The 15,714-nt window shown below is 40.4% G+C and overlaps 1 protein-coding gene across 1 annotated transcript; it reads left to right on the top strand.

The window, feature by feature from the left end:
- The first annotated feature begins 81 nt into the window (after positions 1 to 81).
- On the top strand, positions 82 to 14,409 carry mrpl15 (mitochondrial ribosomal protein L15). The gene is made up of 5 exons (XM_073042293.1): positions 82 to 452; positions 4,766 to 4,923; positions 6,022 to 6,187; positions 10,589 to 10,712; positions 13,891 to 14,409. Exons 1-5 carry the CDS (start codon positions 354 to 356, stop codon positions 14,232 to 14,234), a joined length of 891 nt encoding a protein of 296 aa, XP_072898394.1. The 5' UTR covers positions 82 to 353; the 3' UTR covers positions 14,235 to 14,409.
- The last annotated feature ends 1,305 nt before the right edge of the window (positions 14,410 to 15,714 follow it).

The raw sequence follows: 15,714 nt of genomic DNA, 5'->3' as shown, positions 1-15,714 counted from the left end.
AGCAAACGCAGAACACTAACAACCCCCCTCCCCCGGGGACATGCGCAGTCGGTCTTTGTGTCCTCTGGTTTTTGCTGCAGTTGTCCGACCCAACGTGTCGGGGGATGATTTTGAGTACATGTCTTTCCGAAACGGTTTATAGGCAATATATCTAATGATATAATTTAATTCAGTTTCTGTGCGCATGTTCGGTTGGAAAGGCTCAGGGGAAAAACAATAAATCCATTGTCTGTAAATTAAAGGACAAATGGGTCAATCTGGGATCGCTCGCGCCTAGCCCGGCTCCTGCCGTAAAGCACAGTCGCGCGAGCGGTGTTTGCAGCAACGTAAAGTGTGTGGTTCTCCTATTGAGGATGTCGTGGAGTGGCGTCCGGACAGGCCTGGAGTTGGTGCGGCGACTGCCCCGCGTTTCTCTTGCCAATCTCAGGCCCAACCCTGGAGCCAAGAAAAGGGTGAGGTAGCGGTGCACTCAGGGAGGAGGACAAGAGGCTCCGGGGACATTACCTACTCCTCGGCGTCCTCTAACTGTCCTCGGGGAAGGGATCACCGGAGCGTCCGCGCTGGAATAGCCAGTCCTGTCACGGGCATGGTGTAACCAAGGAAGTAGTCAGTCTACCCCCCATTGATCCGAATCTGCTGCTCTGTGCCACGGAATTTGTGGGCTTCTGCTGAGTAGGAGATGAACTAAAACCCAGCCGGCCCCAAAGTTTGATCCCTGTTACAATGTTGCACTGTGAGTTCAGCCTGTGGTTTATAAATAAATCCCAGGCAGGCAGCCCTTGAATCCTTTACTCTCGCCAGTGCAATAGTAGTTTAAATTTATAGCGGGAGCTTCACAGTAGTGTTATCAACTCGGTATTTAATACCAAGCCATCTGACAAAATATCAGAGCAGATTACCAAAATACTGGCGAATGTAGCGCGATGTAAAGTGCTTGTGAGCTTCTCATCAAATTAAAACAAACACAGGGTCTTGTTATCAATGATGGAGATGCTAGGGTTAGAATTAGGGAAATGTAGGAATCTCAAGACGGTTAGAGGATTGTAGATGATCTCTGAGATGGAGATGAGCGTGAAAGGCATTAAAAACAAGAATGTTAATTGAAAATTTAGGTTTTGTTAATGAGAAGCTGGATTCAGCAGACAGCTTGGGAGTAAAGAATGAAACTCATTGGTACCAAAAGTTTTTCTATCAAGGTCAACTATTCTACATTTTCCACATTATATTCCTTCAGGCGCATTCGCTACACAGGTGTGCGCTGCTTAATCTTCATTCAAATAACGTCCGAGTGCATATACGTCCATTGTCCTGATTGGAGAACGTGACGTAGTGGACGTAACCAATCTCGTGTATCGTACATCTCTTGAATGTAGTAATGTTATCTCTGGGTTTACTTTTCTTTTGAAAATATTACCGTAAAGTGCATCATGGCTTCCAAATGCAGCAAAGTCACTCCTAGTAATAGCAGCAGCAAGAGGCAAATGGAAAGTATTCATTTGGAAGTGAAACAAAAGGTTATTAAACAATATGAAGGTGGAAAGCATGTGAATGCTATTGGTCAGGATTTAGGCAGGTCGCACTCGACAATCACGACGATCCTGAAAACAAAGAAAAAATTCTCGAAGCTGGTAAAGGATCTGCTTCACTGAAAACTACAAGGCTGAGGAAAATGTGAGAGGGACCTATATCGGATATGGAGAAATTGTTAAGTATATAATATGGTGTTTGTATAACATCCGATTCTGAACGTTAAGCGACGCATACCTGTATTTGCCCGAAACTTATCTGCATCCTCTAAGCCCACACTACTTGTTAACTTTGTATGATAGCAAGCTAGCTTATTTTGTACATGATGCCTCACCCAAATCACTGTTACAGATGATGACTATGGTTGCCCAGCCCTAATTCCTATGGCATTCCACTTGCCACAGCCTCCCCACCCGAAGTACCTGACCAATTTATGACCTTTATGAATCAAGTTATCATTGATTCAGTCACTGAAGTATATGAGGGAATGGGCTTTATACTTAAATACACAACGGAAGTCCTTTAACAAGGTGTTTTCAGGCAATAAAAATTCTTCATTTCATAGAAAATGTAAGCCACTTCTAGGAACTGCCTGTTAATGAAGACAGTGATGATGCCAACATAGTTGTTGATTACCCATGACAAAGATTTTTGAGGAGGAACTGAACCTGGCTGGTAATGTAGGCAGCAGTGACTCCTGCTCTCCTGAGTTGTGGAATTTTTTTAACAGCTTTCACAAAGTTCTGAGGAATAGCACCACCTCTCTTTCTTCAAAACCCTCCAAATCAAGAAGCAGAATAAGTAAATCAATATCAGCATCCTTTTCCAGGTTCATATATTAATGGTTGAAGCTTAAGTAGTACTCTGTCATCCCTGATGGCAGGCCAGATTACCAACAAGCCTGACACCAAGGGGACACTTCTCATTTGACAGTTCAGAACAGAAGTATTTTCAACCCTGTGATACTGCCTTAAAATAGTAATGTTATGCAGGTTTCAATTATAAGTCACTGCCTTTCAATCTATATGTTAATAGTCTTTACTTAGATGTAGAGACTATCATCGCTAAGTGTTAATGATACCAACGCTAGTTGTGTAACTGATTGTAAGGATCGAAGGTAGAGATTGGCATGAAAGTGACAAGCAGTTTCATCTAGCTAAAATTGGACTGAAAGCAAGACAAAAGCTTGCACTGCACAGTAGGGCACTTAGGAATGTTGAGGTAAACTTTGTGAAGTGCTTGTCTCAGATGCTTAAAGTTATTGATCTAGAGAGTTAAGATATGTATAACACTTGCCTTTTATCAGTGAGGTCATAAAATATAAAAGAAGGAATTCAATCTCAAACAGTTAAGCCACAGAGTATAAGGTACTGTTCCGCTCACCATCTACAAGAAGAGTGCAACTATACCAGAGGGACTGTAGGAAATACTAAGAAGAATGTTGCCAGGAGGGAAATTTATTAACTGAGCAGGTTGGATTATTTTCTTGGAAGAAAAGGAGACAGAAGAAAAACTAATTAAGGTATTAAAAATTAAGAGTAATCTAGACAGTAATGGGAAGGGTCTAATTCCCTTGACAAGTTCTTAACTAGAGGAATTTGTTTTTAAGTCAGGAGGTAGAAGGATTAGTAGAAAACAGGACGTTTTTCCACAAGTAGAGTACATGGTCAGGGTGTGTTCCGGATGAGCTATAAAGGAATCAATAATTAAAAGAGTCTTTCTAACATTATACATATAAAGTTGCATTGTTGACAGCAGTGCGCTAATACAGACTTCAGCTGCTTATTGCAGGAGTCAGGGAGACAGGAAGAGATGTAAAGTCTTGCTTGCCTTGCTGCTGTGCAGTGAGCCTGGCTGTTGGGAACATAAATTGAACCCATGTACTCAGCTGGTGCTCTTGCATCGCTCACAGTTTAGTGTGGCGGTGTGTTGGGGTAAGTGACTGCTCAGCACTCAGATGTGGGTGTCAGTGTTGCAAACTGGCTGACGTGATGAGTGTTCACCGTTGCTGAGGACTAGTAGTGGTTGTTCTGTAATGACAGACTGCCTGGATCGTTTGATCTCCCTCATTACCTTAGATGTGATGGATGTCGCTGTCTCCCTCGTTCCTTGTTTATCTGCACAGCTCTCCTCAGCCCAGTGATTTCTCTGTGGTATAAGTTCAACTGTAAGTTACCCTTGAGGTGTTAATGGGTTTGGAGTACTGTAATGCCCAAGACAGAAGGACAGCTGCTTCCATCTTCAGTAGGTGGTGATTGGGGGGGGGGGGGGAGGAGGAAGAGAACCATAGGACCTGGGCAGTTTATCAACATGGGGCAGCCCTGAGCTCTGTATCTCAGCACTGCTGCTCCAATTGCATCTGCTCCACCACCATCAGCTCTCACAGAGCCGTAGGTAGAAATTACTGAGTGGGGATTTTGCAGAAACTTAAAGGATGGAGATCACTGTGCACCTTGTTCAGAGAGGAGGACTAAGAGCATTGTAACATCCCAGTACTGTTAGCAATATTGTGATTATCGGGTTAAACACCAGAACAATTACCTTAAAAACTGGTTAACAGTTTGTATGTGGCAGTAACCTAAATAGTTCCATGTTTGGCTGTCTTGAGCTGTGTGTGCTTCTGTGCTGTAAATTCTAACTTTGGGTTAAGTATGACACTGAAGTTGAAAACAGTTTAGTTGCGTTCCCCACACTTAGCATTGGGGAAGTTAGTGTTGTTGGCCTGGGAATTGTGTCTTTTTTCATGGAACTAAACACAACAGTCTTGGTTTTGCTAATATTTCGATTTAGAAAATTTCTGCTCGTCCATTTGATGAACAATTTAAATGGAGCATCAAAGGCAAATAAGTTGTATATGGACACATGCTTTGATAATAAATGAACCTTTGAAGACATGGTAGCCTGGTAAAACTGGCTGCCATTAGTATGTATATAAACGCTGACACCAATATTCCCATAAAGTACTTTGAGACAATTTTACCTTGGTACAATCTGAATTTAAACTGAGTCCTACTCAGTGATTCTGGAAAAAGCATCAGAAATGGTAGTCAAGATGTTTCTACAAGTTTCTAAGCTGTTTTTTTGACCAAATTAGTATTACTACTAGTATAATTTCATTAGCAAGGGCAAAGGAACTTACTGTGGTCATGGGAAAGAGCCATTTTGTTTTCTATTTACATGGAACAAAGGAGCATGTTCTGACATGAATAACTACTGATGAATGATGCTTATTTTCCAGGAAAAAAGACGTGGCAGGGGCATCCATGGAGGGAAAAAAAGTGGTAGAGGTCACAAAGGCCAGACACAACGTGGAAACCGTCCACGATTAGGATTTGAAGGTGGTCAGACTCCATTTTATATTGTTATTCCAAAATATGGATACAATAAAGGGCACAGGTTAGTGAATAAATACATCTATGTGTTAAGGTTTTTTCCCAAATTTTAAATCTTCATCAGAATGCCCTATTACCGAAAATACATATGTTTATATGCACATGGACTAACATTTATTATTATACATACATTTTACATAACTAAACAGGTTGAAATAGATGTACTTTGATGTAGCACCTGTCATGATCTCTGGGCACTGCAAACTGTTTATAGCAAATAAACTAATTTTAATAATAGATATTGGATTAATGGATGTTCGCTATCCATATGGAAGAGTAGAATGGATCTTAGACTAGATTTCTATTGTGACATCACAGATTGGGTATTTGAACCTGGATCCTTCTGAATTAGAGGTGAGAGTGCTACCAACTCTGTTCTCAGCTAATATATGGAAGTCTGGATATATGTGCTGTCTGTGCGGGCATGCACGTAGGTTCATATGTGTGGAGAGACACATATTTCCATACATATAAAATCTTTAAATATCCACATGTAAAAAATTGCATGAACTTCTTAAAGTATAAATATATCTGGAAAACAAACCAAAATACTGTGCATGTTTATAAACATGCAGGTAGGCACATGGCTTTGGTGTTTGCAAGGTGTGTACAGGTTATTGAGAATATTTGTATATGTGCATTTGTGTAGGAATTGGGTGTAGATTTAACTATGTATATGTTTAGAGCTAGACTACGCCTGACTGCAGGTGCAAAATGGTATCAGTTTTGGCACAGTTCTGCCATGTGAGTCTTTAGGAATTTAAACACACACAAGTAGTCATCACTTCATTCTATTTATTTTTTTGTTGTTTTGTCTGCTGCTACTTTTCTTTCAGTCATTAAAGAGCTGTAAGTAATTACTGGGTATTGTGACCTTATGGGACTTGCTATATAGATGCAAGTTTTCTATACGTGTACATCTCTGTGTTCATGAATATCTAATTCTTTCTAATCAGGTATGTATATATAATACACATGACACTGAAAGACAAGATTTTATTCCCTTGGGGAAGCATCATGGAAAAATTAAGCATCATGCATAATTTTGTTAATTTATAATATTTGCACTAAAGGAAAATTTTTTTCTGATTTCTTTTCTCAGTAATCGGCGGCAATACCAGCCACTAAGTTTGATTCGACTCCAATATTTGATAGATCTCGGTAGAGTGGATCCATGTCAACCTATTGATCTGACCCAATTGGTAAATGCAAGAGGAGTTACAGTGCAGCCACTGAAACGAGACTATGGAATCCAGTTAGTAGAGGAGGTAATTGAAGCCAAACAGTGTTCCTTGTTAACCATGTAGGGTAACAATTTTGTTTTGCAGGTAGGCTCTGCTGATTTCAATCCTTTATTCTGCCCCAGAAGCTTATATTTACGTGCAAGTAGAATCATAGAGTACTACAGCACAGAAACAGGCCCTTTGGCCCATCTAGTCCATGTCGACCAGATCTTCTGCCTAGTCCCAGTTAATTGCACCCAGCTCATATCCCTCCCCTCCTCTCCATATATAGTGGCATGCAAAAGTTTGGGCAAAATTTCTGTTACTGTGAATAGTTAAGTGAGTAGAAGATGAACTGATCTCCAAAAGTCATAAAGTTAAAGATGAAACATTCTTTTCAAAATTTTAAGAAAGATTAGTGTATTATTTTTGTTTTGTACAGTTTTAGACTGAAAAAAAGGAAAGGAGCAATGTGCAAAAGTTTGGGTGCCCCAAGAGATTAGAGCTCTCAGATAACTTTCACCAAGGTCTCAGACCTTTATTAGCTTGTTACGGCTATGGCTTGTTCACAGTCATCATCAGGAAAAGCAAGGTGATGCAAATTTCAAAGCTTTATAAATACCCTGTCTCCTCAAACCTAGCCCCAACTATCAACAGCCATGGGCTCCTCTAAGCAGCTGCCTAGCACTTTGGAAATTAAAATACATGATGCCCACAAAGAAGGAGAAAGCTATAAGAAGATAGCAAAGCGTTTTCAGGTGGCCGTTTCCTCAGTTCGTAATGTTATTAAGAAATGGCAGTTAACAGGAATGGTGGAGGTCAAGTTGAGGTCTGGAAGACCAAGAAAACTTTCCGAGAGAACTGCTCGTAGGATTGCTAGAAATCAAAACCCCTGCTGGGCTGCAAAAGACCTTCAGGAAGATTTAGCAGACTTTGGAGTGGTGCTGCACTGTTCTACTGTGCAGCGACACCTGCACAAATATGACCTTCATGGAAGAGTCATCAGAAGAAAACCTTTCCTGCGTCCTCACCGCAAAATTCAGCATCAGACATTTGCAAAGGAACATCTAAACAAGCCTGATGGATTTTGGAAACAAGTCCTGTGGACTGATGAAGTTAAAATAGAACGTTTTGGCCACAATGAGCAAAGGTATGTTTGGAGAAAAAATGGTGCAGAATTTCATGAAAAGAACACCTCTCCAACTGTTAAGCACGGGGGTGGATCAATCATGCTTTGGGCTTGTGTTACAGCCGCTGGCACGGGGAACATTTCACTGGTAGAAGGAAGAATGAATTCAATTAAATACCAGCAAATTCTGGAAGCAAACATCACACCATCTGTAAAAAAAAAAGCTGATGATGAAAAGCAGATGGCTTCTACACCAGGATAATGACCCTAAGCACACCTCAAAATCCACAATGGACTACCTCAAGAGGTGCAAGCTGAAGGTTTTGCCATGGCCCTCACAGTCCCCTGACCTAAACATCATCGAAAATCTGGATAGACCTCAAAAGAGCAGTGCATACAAGACAGCCCAAGAATCTCACAGAACTAGAAGCCTTTTGCAAGGAAGAATGGGCGAAAATCCCCTAAACAAGAATTGAAAGACTCTTAGCTGGCTACAGAAAGTGTTTACAAGCTGTGATACTTGCCAAAAGGAGTGTTACTAAGCAGGGTGCCTAACTTTTGCTTTGGACCCATTTCCTTTTTTGTTATTTTGAAACAGTAAAAGATGGAAATAAAAAAGTAATCTTGTTTAAAATATTAAAGAAATGTGTCATCTTTAACTTTATGCCTTTTGGAAATCAGGTCATCTTTTATTCACTTAACTATTCACAGTAACAGAAATTTTGACCAGGGGTGCCCAAACTTTTGCATGCCATTGTATCAATCCAAACTTCTCTTAAATGATACCATTGAACCTGCATGTACCTTTTCCACAGACAGCTCACTGCATATTTGTACCCCTCTCTGAGTTAAGAACATCCCCCTCAGATACCCCTTAAATATTCCACCTTTCACTATAAACCTATGACCTCTAGTTTTAGTCTCAGACAGCCTGAGGCAAAAAGTCCTATTTATATCCCTGTTAATATTGTGTACCTCTAAAAGATCTCCCCACATTCGCCTGCACTCTAGGGAACAAAGTCCTAACCGAATTAATCTATCCCTGTAGTCCAGGTCCTTAAGCCCCAGCAACATCCTTGTAAGTTTTCGCTGCACTCTTATTGATGTATTTCTTGTAAGTATGGTGCTCAGTATTCTTTAGATTTGGCTCCACCAACCTGTTGTAAAACTTCAACATAACATCCCAACTCCTTTACTTATTGGCCTTATAAACGAAGGCCCATGTGCCAGAAGCTCTCTTTACAATCCAGTCTACCTGGGTTGCTGGTTTCAGGGTCTCTTCCAGTAAGATGGCGACACAATCGATGGAGCAGCCTCCCGGAGGCCAACCAATGTGTTTTTGTCTTTTTTAAACATTTTTTACGCTCGCAAGACAATGTTGTACATTAATAACAGCAAGTACTGTAGGTCTTCCCAATCAGCAAGCGTCTTATTGCTGGAGAAGCTGGTCTTAGTGTGGGCCGTGTTACTACCTGTTACAGGAGGAAATTAGAGTCAGTGGGAAAGGAGGTCTAACAGCGAGTGATTGTCTTAGGTGTTTCTCTTGCGATCGCATGACCCTGTTAGACATTGGCAAGTGTACTTCCCTTGTTTATTGGCGAGGTAAGCGGCAGTGGAGCTACATGGTCTCAGTTGCAGCGAGGACTAGGCCTCAAGCCACGGGCTTGCCTGTTGCAACTGTTCAGGAGAGGAGATGCCAGTTGCGGTGTAGTGCAGCGTCCACGCTGAGTTGGGGGACTGGCCCCTTCTGTTGATGCTGCCCTCCAGTGTTCGATCAGTAGAATGACAAGCTGGATTGTGTGCATGCGTGTGTGCATCTGTGTGCGGACTGCTGTTTGTTCTTGCCAATAACACCCATCCACCGTCAATTTACAGGACATATCACTCAGGATCTTTGGCTGTTTGTTTTTTGAGTGACTATCTTTAAGTGTGCTGTAAGTCCCTTGTGCTGTGTATGAGTGTTTTTCACCTTGGCCCCAGAGAAATGCTGTTTCGTTTGGCTGTATTCATGGGTTTTTGTGTATAGTTGAAAGAGAATTGAACGTGAACTTGAATTATGGATAATAGTCCTAGTTCCTTTTGTTCTACCAATCATCTCAGTAGTAGGAGAGAAACCTGCCACATTGAATCCTTAATTTCGTTAAGAGATGTTTGTATTAGGAATTCTTCAAATCTTTTCTTAATTGCAAATGACTGCAATTCAGTTGATGTATCTCATAGACAAGTTACTTACTCATTAGCAGCAAGGCTTTAATCTAGAAGCAATACAACTGCTTAAAATCTGAAACATAAGCGGAAAAGAATGGATAGAGCTGCAGTTTTCCACTTGCATCTGCCCCCACTTTTCCTTAGTTGTTTCTAAGCAATCTCCAGACTAGCTCTTTTATCCTACTGCCCTCTCTCCCATTTCTGAAGCCGCCTTTCATTTTTCCCTGCACCATTTTTTTCTCCGTTCCCAACTCTTCGATCTCCAGTACCCCTCTCCCATTACCCTTCTCCTTTCCCCTTTCAATTTTGTAGTAATTTTAACTGAATGTTAGATGAACTACTTAAACCATAAATAAAATAATATATATAAAAACCAACTTTAAAAATTAAAAGTCAAACAATTTAAAAATGTCCTTCTAGCTTCACAAATCCAAATATTCTCCTAGCTCTACAACCCCTGAAACCCATTCATCTCACTGCCATCTAGAGCTAGGAAAACATTCAGGTTTGTGAATCCAGAAAATTTAGAATTATTTGACTTTTAACTTTTAAAATGTAGGCATGGCATTAATGAATGAAATATTTGGGTTAGAAATGGAAAGTAAAATTTTTGATGAGCAGAAGTCCAACTTACAGGAAGAGCAGAGGCTGGTCAGGTGAAAGTTGGAATAGTGTTTTTGAGGTGGGAAATCCTTAGCTGAGAATATCAACAGTAGATTTAGTGCAAAGCACTTGAGGCTGGCTGAATTCTGAAACTAAGCTTTACAATTCAGCAGTAGGCCTTGCAGTACTTTTTCCATATCAGTGGCTTTATTTTACTTTTGTCCCAGGTACTTACTATAGTAAAGGAGAAAAGATAGCTGCAGTTTATTTGAATAGTTATTTTTCTGACTGCCATTAGATGGAAGCAAAAGCATACAATTTATGAGCTAGTAAAGCAAATCTTCCAGAAGAAAACAATGTAGGTATAGTCGAGGAAATCTTTGTTCATTCAGATGGGTGGTCTTTGTAAAAACTACTATAAAATAAAACCTAGATTCAATAATTCATTGCTTTTGTGAATGTTAATATGACTGGAGTAATCAGCTGTATTTTAAAAAAAATTCTAGGGTGCTGACAACTTTGCAGCAAAAATAAACATTGAAGTCCAGTGGGCATCAGAACTTGCTATAGCTGCAGTTGAAAAGAATGGTGGAGTTATAACTACTGGATTCTATGATCCACGAAGTTTAGGTAAGCACTGTTTTGATGGATTGTTAAAAATCAACCAGAATCTCTTGCATATCTTTAAAGTGGTTTAAAATTAATTTCTTATTTTGCATTTTTTATGTTGCTGGTGCTTTGACCTAGAAATTGGTATTGATATTGGTTTATTATTGCCACGTACCGATATACAGTGAAAAGCTTGCCCTACATGCTGTTCATACAAATCAAATCATTGCACAGTGTATTCAAGTAGAACAATATAAAGAAAAAAATAATGCGGAATAAACTAACAGCTACAGAGCAAGTGCAAAAGTATAATGAGGTAGCCCGTGAGGTCAAGAGTCCGTCTTATCATATTAGGAAACCATGAATCTTAAATTAGTGGGCTAGAAGTTGTCCTTGAGCCTGGTTGTACATGTTTACAGGCTTTGGAAATTTCTGCCCAATGGAGGTGGTGGGGGGGGGGCGTGGGGGTTGGAATAGAGAATGTCCAGGGTGGAGTGGGGGGACTCTTTGATTATGCCAACTCTTTTAATGAGGCAGCAATAAGAACAGAGTCCATAAAGTGTGGCTGTTTTTTGTCATGTGCTGAACTGTCCCACAGCTCTGCGGTTTTTTTTTTGCAACCATTTGCCATACCTAGCCGTTAGGCATCCAGATAAGCTGCTGATCAATTCTGGTGTTTTAATCCAAGGCTCTTCTAGAAGTCAAGAAAGAGTGCATGGTTCCTTCATGGTCATTTTTATTAAGAGTTGATAGAATAGAAGAAAGCTGAACAGACATTGACAGGGAAAACTAAGATTAAAGATGGTGCTGCTTTATGTTTAGCTGTTTTATACTTAGATATAAGGAAAATATCTATTCTAATCTATAGATAAAAACTAACCAGTTGGAAAACTTATTCAAAACTGTGGTACCAAGTTAACCAATGAGAAAGCACTTAACTCATTTAATGCAGAACAAAGAAGCTTCCAGAGCTTTCCAGAATTATATTTTCTATAACCTCTGGAGGCATATTAAACTGTTATGTGCTTACTATAGCCACTAGGAACCATAGTAATCCTTTACCTGTATACAGTAATTATGTAAAATACAAGCAGATAATTAATTGTTAAACAGCAAAGAAAATAACTGTCAGTCTAGTCTAAGAACTAAACAGTTGGATCCAGCAGGGCTTTCAGTGTGCATCAATAACAATCGATAAGGGTTGATGGGATGAGTCAAATTTCTGAAGCCTCCTGAGGAAGTCGAGGCATAAGTGAGCTTTCTTGGCTGCAGTTTTATCTGCTTAGTCCAGGACAGACTATTGGTGATGTTCAGTCCTTGGAACTTAAAGCTCTCAACCCGCTCAACCTCAGCACCATTCTGAAGTCAATGACAAGCTCTTTTATTTTAACGACATTAAGGGAAAGGTTGCTGTCATGACATCATGTCACTACACTCCCTATCTTCTTCCTGTACTTTGATTCATGGTTATTTGAGATATGAGCCACCATGGCAGTGTCATCTGCAAACTTTGATGGAGTTAGAGCAGAATCTGGTCATGTAGAGTATACAGGGAAAAGAGAATTGGGCCAAGGACACAACCTGTGGTGGAGCACCAGAATCTAGAATAATAGTGGCAGATTTCACTGTACCTGATTTTCAGGTGTTAAACAGACTGTTAATTGTGAATTACTGTAGCATAGAAGCATGTACAGGTAGACCCCGAGTTACGAACATCTGACTTACGGACAACTCGTACTTACGAACCGAGGAAGGAGAACGCTGTCTGCCATTTTAAGTCAGATTGCGACACCGTCCGCCATTTTAAGTCGTTGCTATTGACACTGTGTTGAGTGTGTAACTTTGTATTTGGCTTAAATTTTTCTTAGCAAGATTCACCCTGACCCCATCCCCGCATTCCGTTTGGCTGGTGGCGCAGTGAGATCAGCGCCGGGCTGGAGAACGGAGGTTCCCGAGTTCAATCCAGTGACAGGCTGCTCCCGTGCCAGGTTGATATCGATCCAGTGACTCCTGTACCATCCGTGCCGGGTTGATGTCGAGCTCGCAACTCGACCTCGTAAAAAAAAAATACTGCCACCTCCAGTTTAAATTTCCACGCAGAATATTGTGGAGGATCAAACACCCAAACCCAGCACAGCCCCCACTTGTCCCATTTAACCTGGCTCAGTGTGGTGGAGTTTAGGACCCGGGGAATTCAGTGCGGTGGTTCTTAGGACCCAGCGGACCTCAGGAGCTGGCGCAGCTCGGGACCAGCCGCCCGCAGTGTTCCTGTTCCTTTGACGGGAAGCGATTGTGATTGAAAATAAAGTGGAAATAATAAAGCATTTGGAAAGAGGTGAAATGACATCGGTCATTGGAAAAGCGTTAGGCTACAGTCAGTCAACGATTGGAACAATTTTAAAGGATAAAGGATAAAGTGAGAATAATGGAGCATGTGAAAGGCCCTGCCCCGATGAAAGCTACAATTATTACTAAGCAACGCAGTGGTTTAATTATTGGAATACATACGTTTCTTAAGTGTTTTATATGCATAGAAAGGTAAAATATATACTATATTCTAAGACAGACGTTTGACTAACTGACGCTAAATAATACCGGATGTACTTGTTCCGACTTGCGTACAAATCCGACATAAAGACGGACTCAGGTACGGAACTTGTTGGTAGCCCAGGAACTGCCTGTACTCATTACAACATAAAAGTGTGCCACTGTTATAGGAGGCACATGCCGAAGATACTGGGGTCATTACATGTGTAATCAATGGTTGATTGTCTATGCAAAATTAAGTTATCCAGATGGCAAAGTGCAGGTAAAGCAGAAGAAAAATAAATGTTTCTATTGCCTAACCAACAGTCCTTAAAGACTGGCCTCCTGTCTGCTACCATCCTCCTTGAGATTGCCTTGCTAATCAATTTCCTCCCTGATCAACTTCTCTTCCATTTTAAACACCAAACCCAACTTCCCTGAAGCCAATTTAGTAGAGTTAAATTTCAGCTTCATTAGCATAAACTGAGTTAATCCTGTAAAATGGTATATAGTGGTTAGGTCTAATATATAATGTGACACCTCAGTTAAAATGTCCTGGTTATATTAGGCTTGAGTTACAATTTAAGTATTTTAACTGGTATGCATGAATTTACATTTTGAATAAATCAAGTTACATATAACAGCATTCATTATTTTTTCTGCTTTCAAACAGATGTTTTAAGCAAGCCGGTGCCTTTTTTCCTGAGAGGACAACCCATTCCAAAACGTATGCTTCCACCAGAAACACTGGTTCCTTACTATTCAGATGCCCGAAATCGTGGTTATTTAGCAGATCCAGCAGAAGTTCAAAAGGAACGGATGGCACTTGCCAAGAAATATGGGTACATTTTACCAGATATAAGTAAAGATGTGATGTATAGCATGTTAACAATGCGCAAGGATCCCTTGCAAATTTTTTTTGGTCTTGCTCCTGGCTGGGTGGTTAACCTACCCGATAAGAAAATTTTAAAACCAACTGATGAAGAGTTATGTTGTTACTATCGATCTGAACTGTGAGTAATGATGTCATTGTAACTAGAAATATCATTGCTGATTTCTCATCTGTGTAAACCAAATATTGTATTAAAAGAATTTGTTTTATATTTGGTGGCTTCATTTCTGATTGTGCACTTATTAAACAGTTTATGGATATGGTTCCTGGGGATAAATAAAAAAAACTAATTTGACTTTAGTGCTTGCCAATTTCTCTCCCTCTTATCTCATTCATTCTATTCTTTGTTGTAAATTTGCATATGGTTCATCTTGAAATTCTTCTTGACTGATTTTTTTACTTTATAATGGTGTCTAGTTCTCTCTTCAAAGATGGCACCAGAAAGTGGTGACTCTTTGCCTGCAGCTCCAAAGGGAAACGTCAGATATTCCGGTTTAGAACTAATACAACTGAAACTTACCGTCACAGCCAAGGGCAACATTGTTTTAAGATGTTCAAGAAATTCTCAAAAGTAGGTGGACCCCAGAGTGCACACTCAGATTGTGAGTGTGGTTTCCCTTTAAGAAAAAGGAAATTCAGAAAGTGTGACAGGCTGCTAGTAAGATTAAAATGCATAGTCCATAAGACATATGCAGAATTAGGCCATTCAGCCCATCAAGGCTGATATGCCATTCCATCATGGCTGAAGCCGGATCCCACTCAACCCACATACCTGCCTTCTCGCCATATCCTTTGATGCCCTGACCAATCAGGAAACGGTAAACTTCTGCCTTAAATATACCCACACATGGCTTCCACTGCAGTTTGATGCAGAGCATTCCAATGATTTACTACTCTGGCAAAAAAAAATCCTTGCCTCTGTTATAAAGGGGTTTCCCTCAATTGTGAGGCTATGCCTTCTAGTTCTGGATACTGCCACCGAAGAAAACATCCTCTCCACATCCACCCTACATTCTTTCAACATCCGGCAGGTTTTGAAAAGATTCCCCCACGTTCTTTTTAATTCCAGTGAGTACAGGCTCAAAGCTACCAAATGCTCCTCATATGTTAACTCCTTCATTTCAGGAATCATCCTCAACCTCCGCTGGACTCTGTCCAATGACAACGCATCCTTTCTGAGATATGGGACCCAGAACTGTTGACGATACTTTGTGTAGCCTGTCTAGTGTCTTATAAAGGCTCAGCATTATCTCCTTGTGTTTTATATTCTATTCCCCTTGAAATAAATGCCATCATTGCTTTTGCTGTCTTTACCACTGGCTCAACCTGTAAATTAACCTGGGAGTCGTGCACGAGGACTCTGCACCTCTGATGTTTGAACCTTCTCCCATTTAGATAATAGTCCACTATTGTTCCTTTTACCAGAATGCATTATCATTTCCCAACACTGTATTCATTCTGCCACCTTTTTGCCCATCTTTCAATTTATCTAATTCCTGCTATTGCTTCAGCAGCACTAGATACCCCTCCACCTATCTTCATTTCTTTATATCATCAACTTTTGCCACAAAGCTATTGATTCCATTATTTTATGTAATTGATAAA

The sequence above is a fragment of the Hemitrygon akajei genome, chromosome 1 (genome assembly GCF_048418815.1).
Source record: "Hemitrygon akajei chromosome 1, sHemAka1.3, whole genome shotgun sequence".
NCBI classification, from domain to species: domain Eukaryota; kingdom Metazoa; phylum Chordata; class Chondrichthyes; order Myliobatiformes; family Dasyatidae; genus Hemitrygon; species Hemitrygon akajei.
Note: the sequence above shows the minus strand (reverse complement) of the source record. Positions and strands in the feature narration are given on the sequence as shown.

Coding starts and splice junctions, on each gene's coding strand:
- mrpl15 (XM_073042293.1), top strand. CDS start 354: ATGTCGTGGAGTGGCGTCCGGACAGGCCTGGAGTTGGTGCGGCGACTG. Junction 4,924..6,021: donor GGATACAATAAAGGGCACAG/GTTAGTGAATAA, acceptor TTCTTTTCTCAG/TAATCGGCGGCAATACCAGC. Junction 6,188..10,588: donor GAATCCAGTTAGTAGAGGAG/GTAATTGAAGCC, acceptor AAAAAATTCTAG/GGTGCTGACAACTTTGCAGC.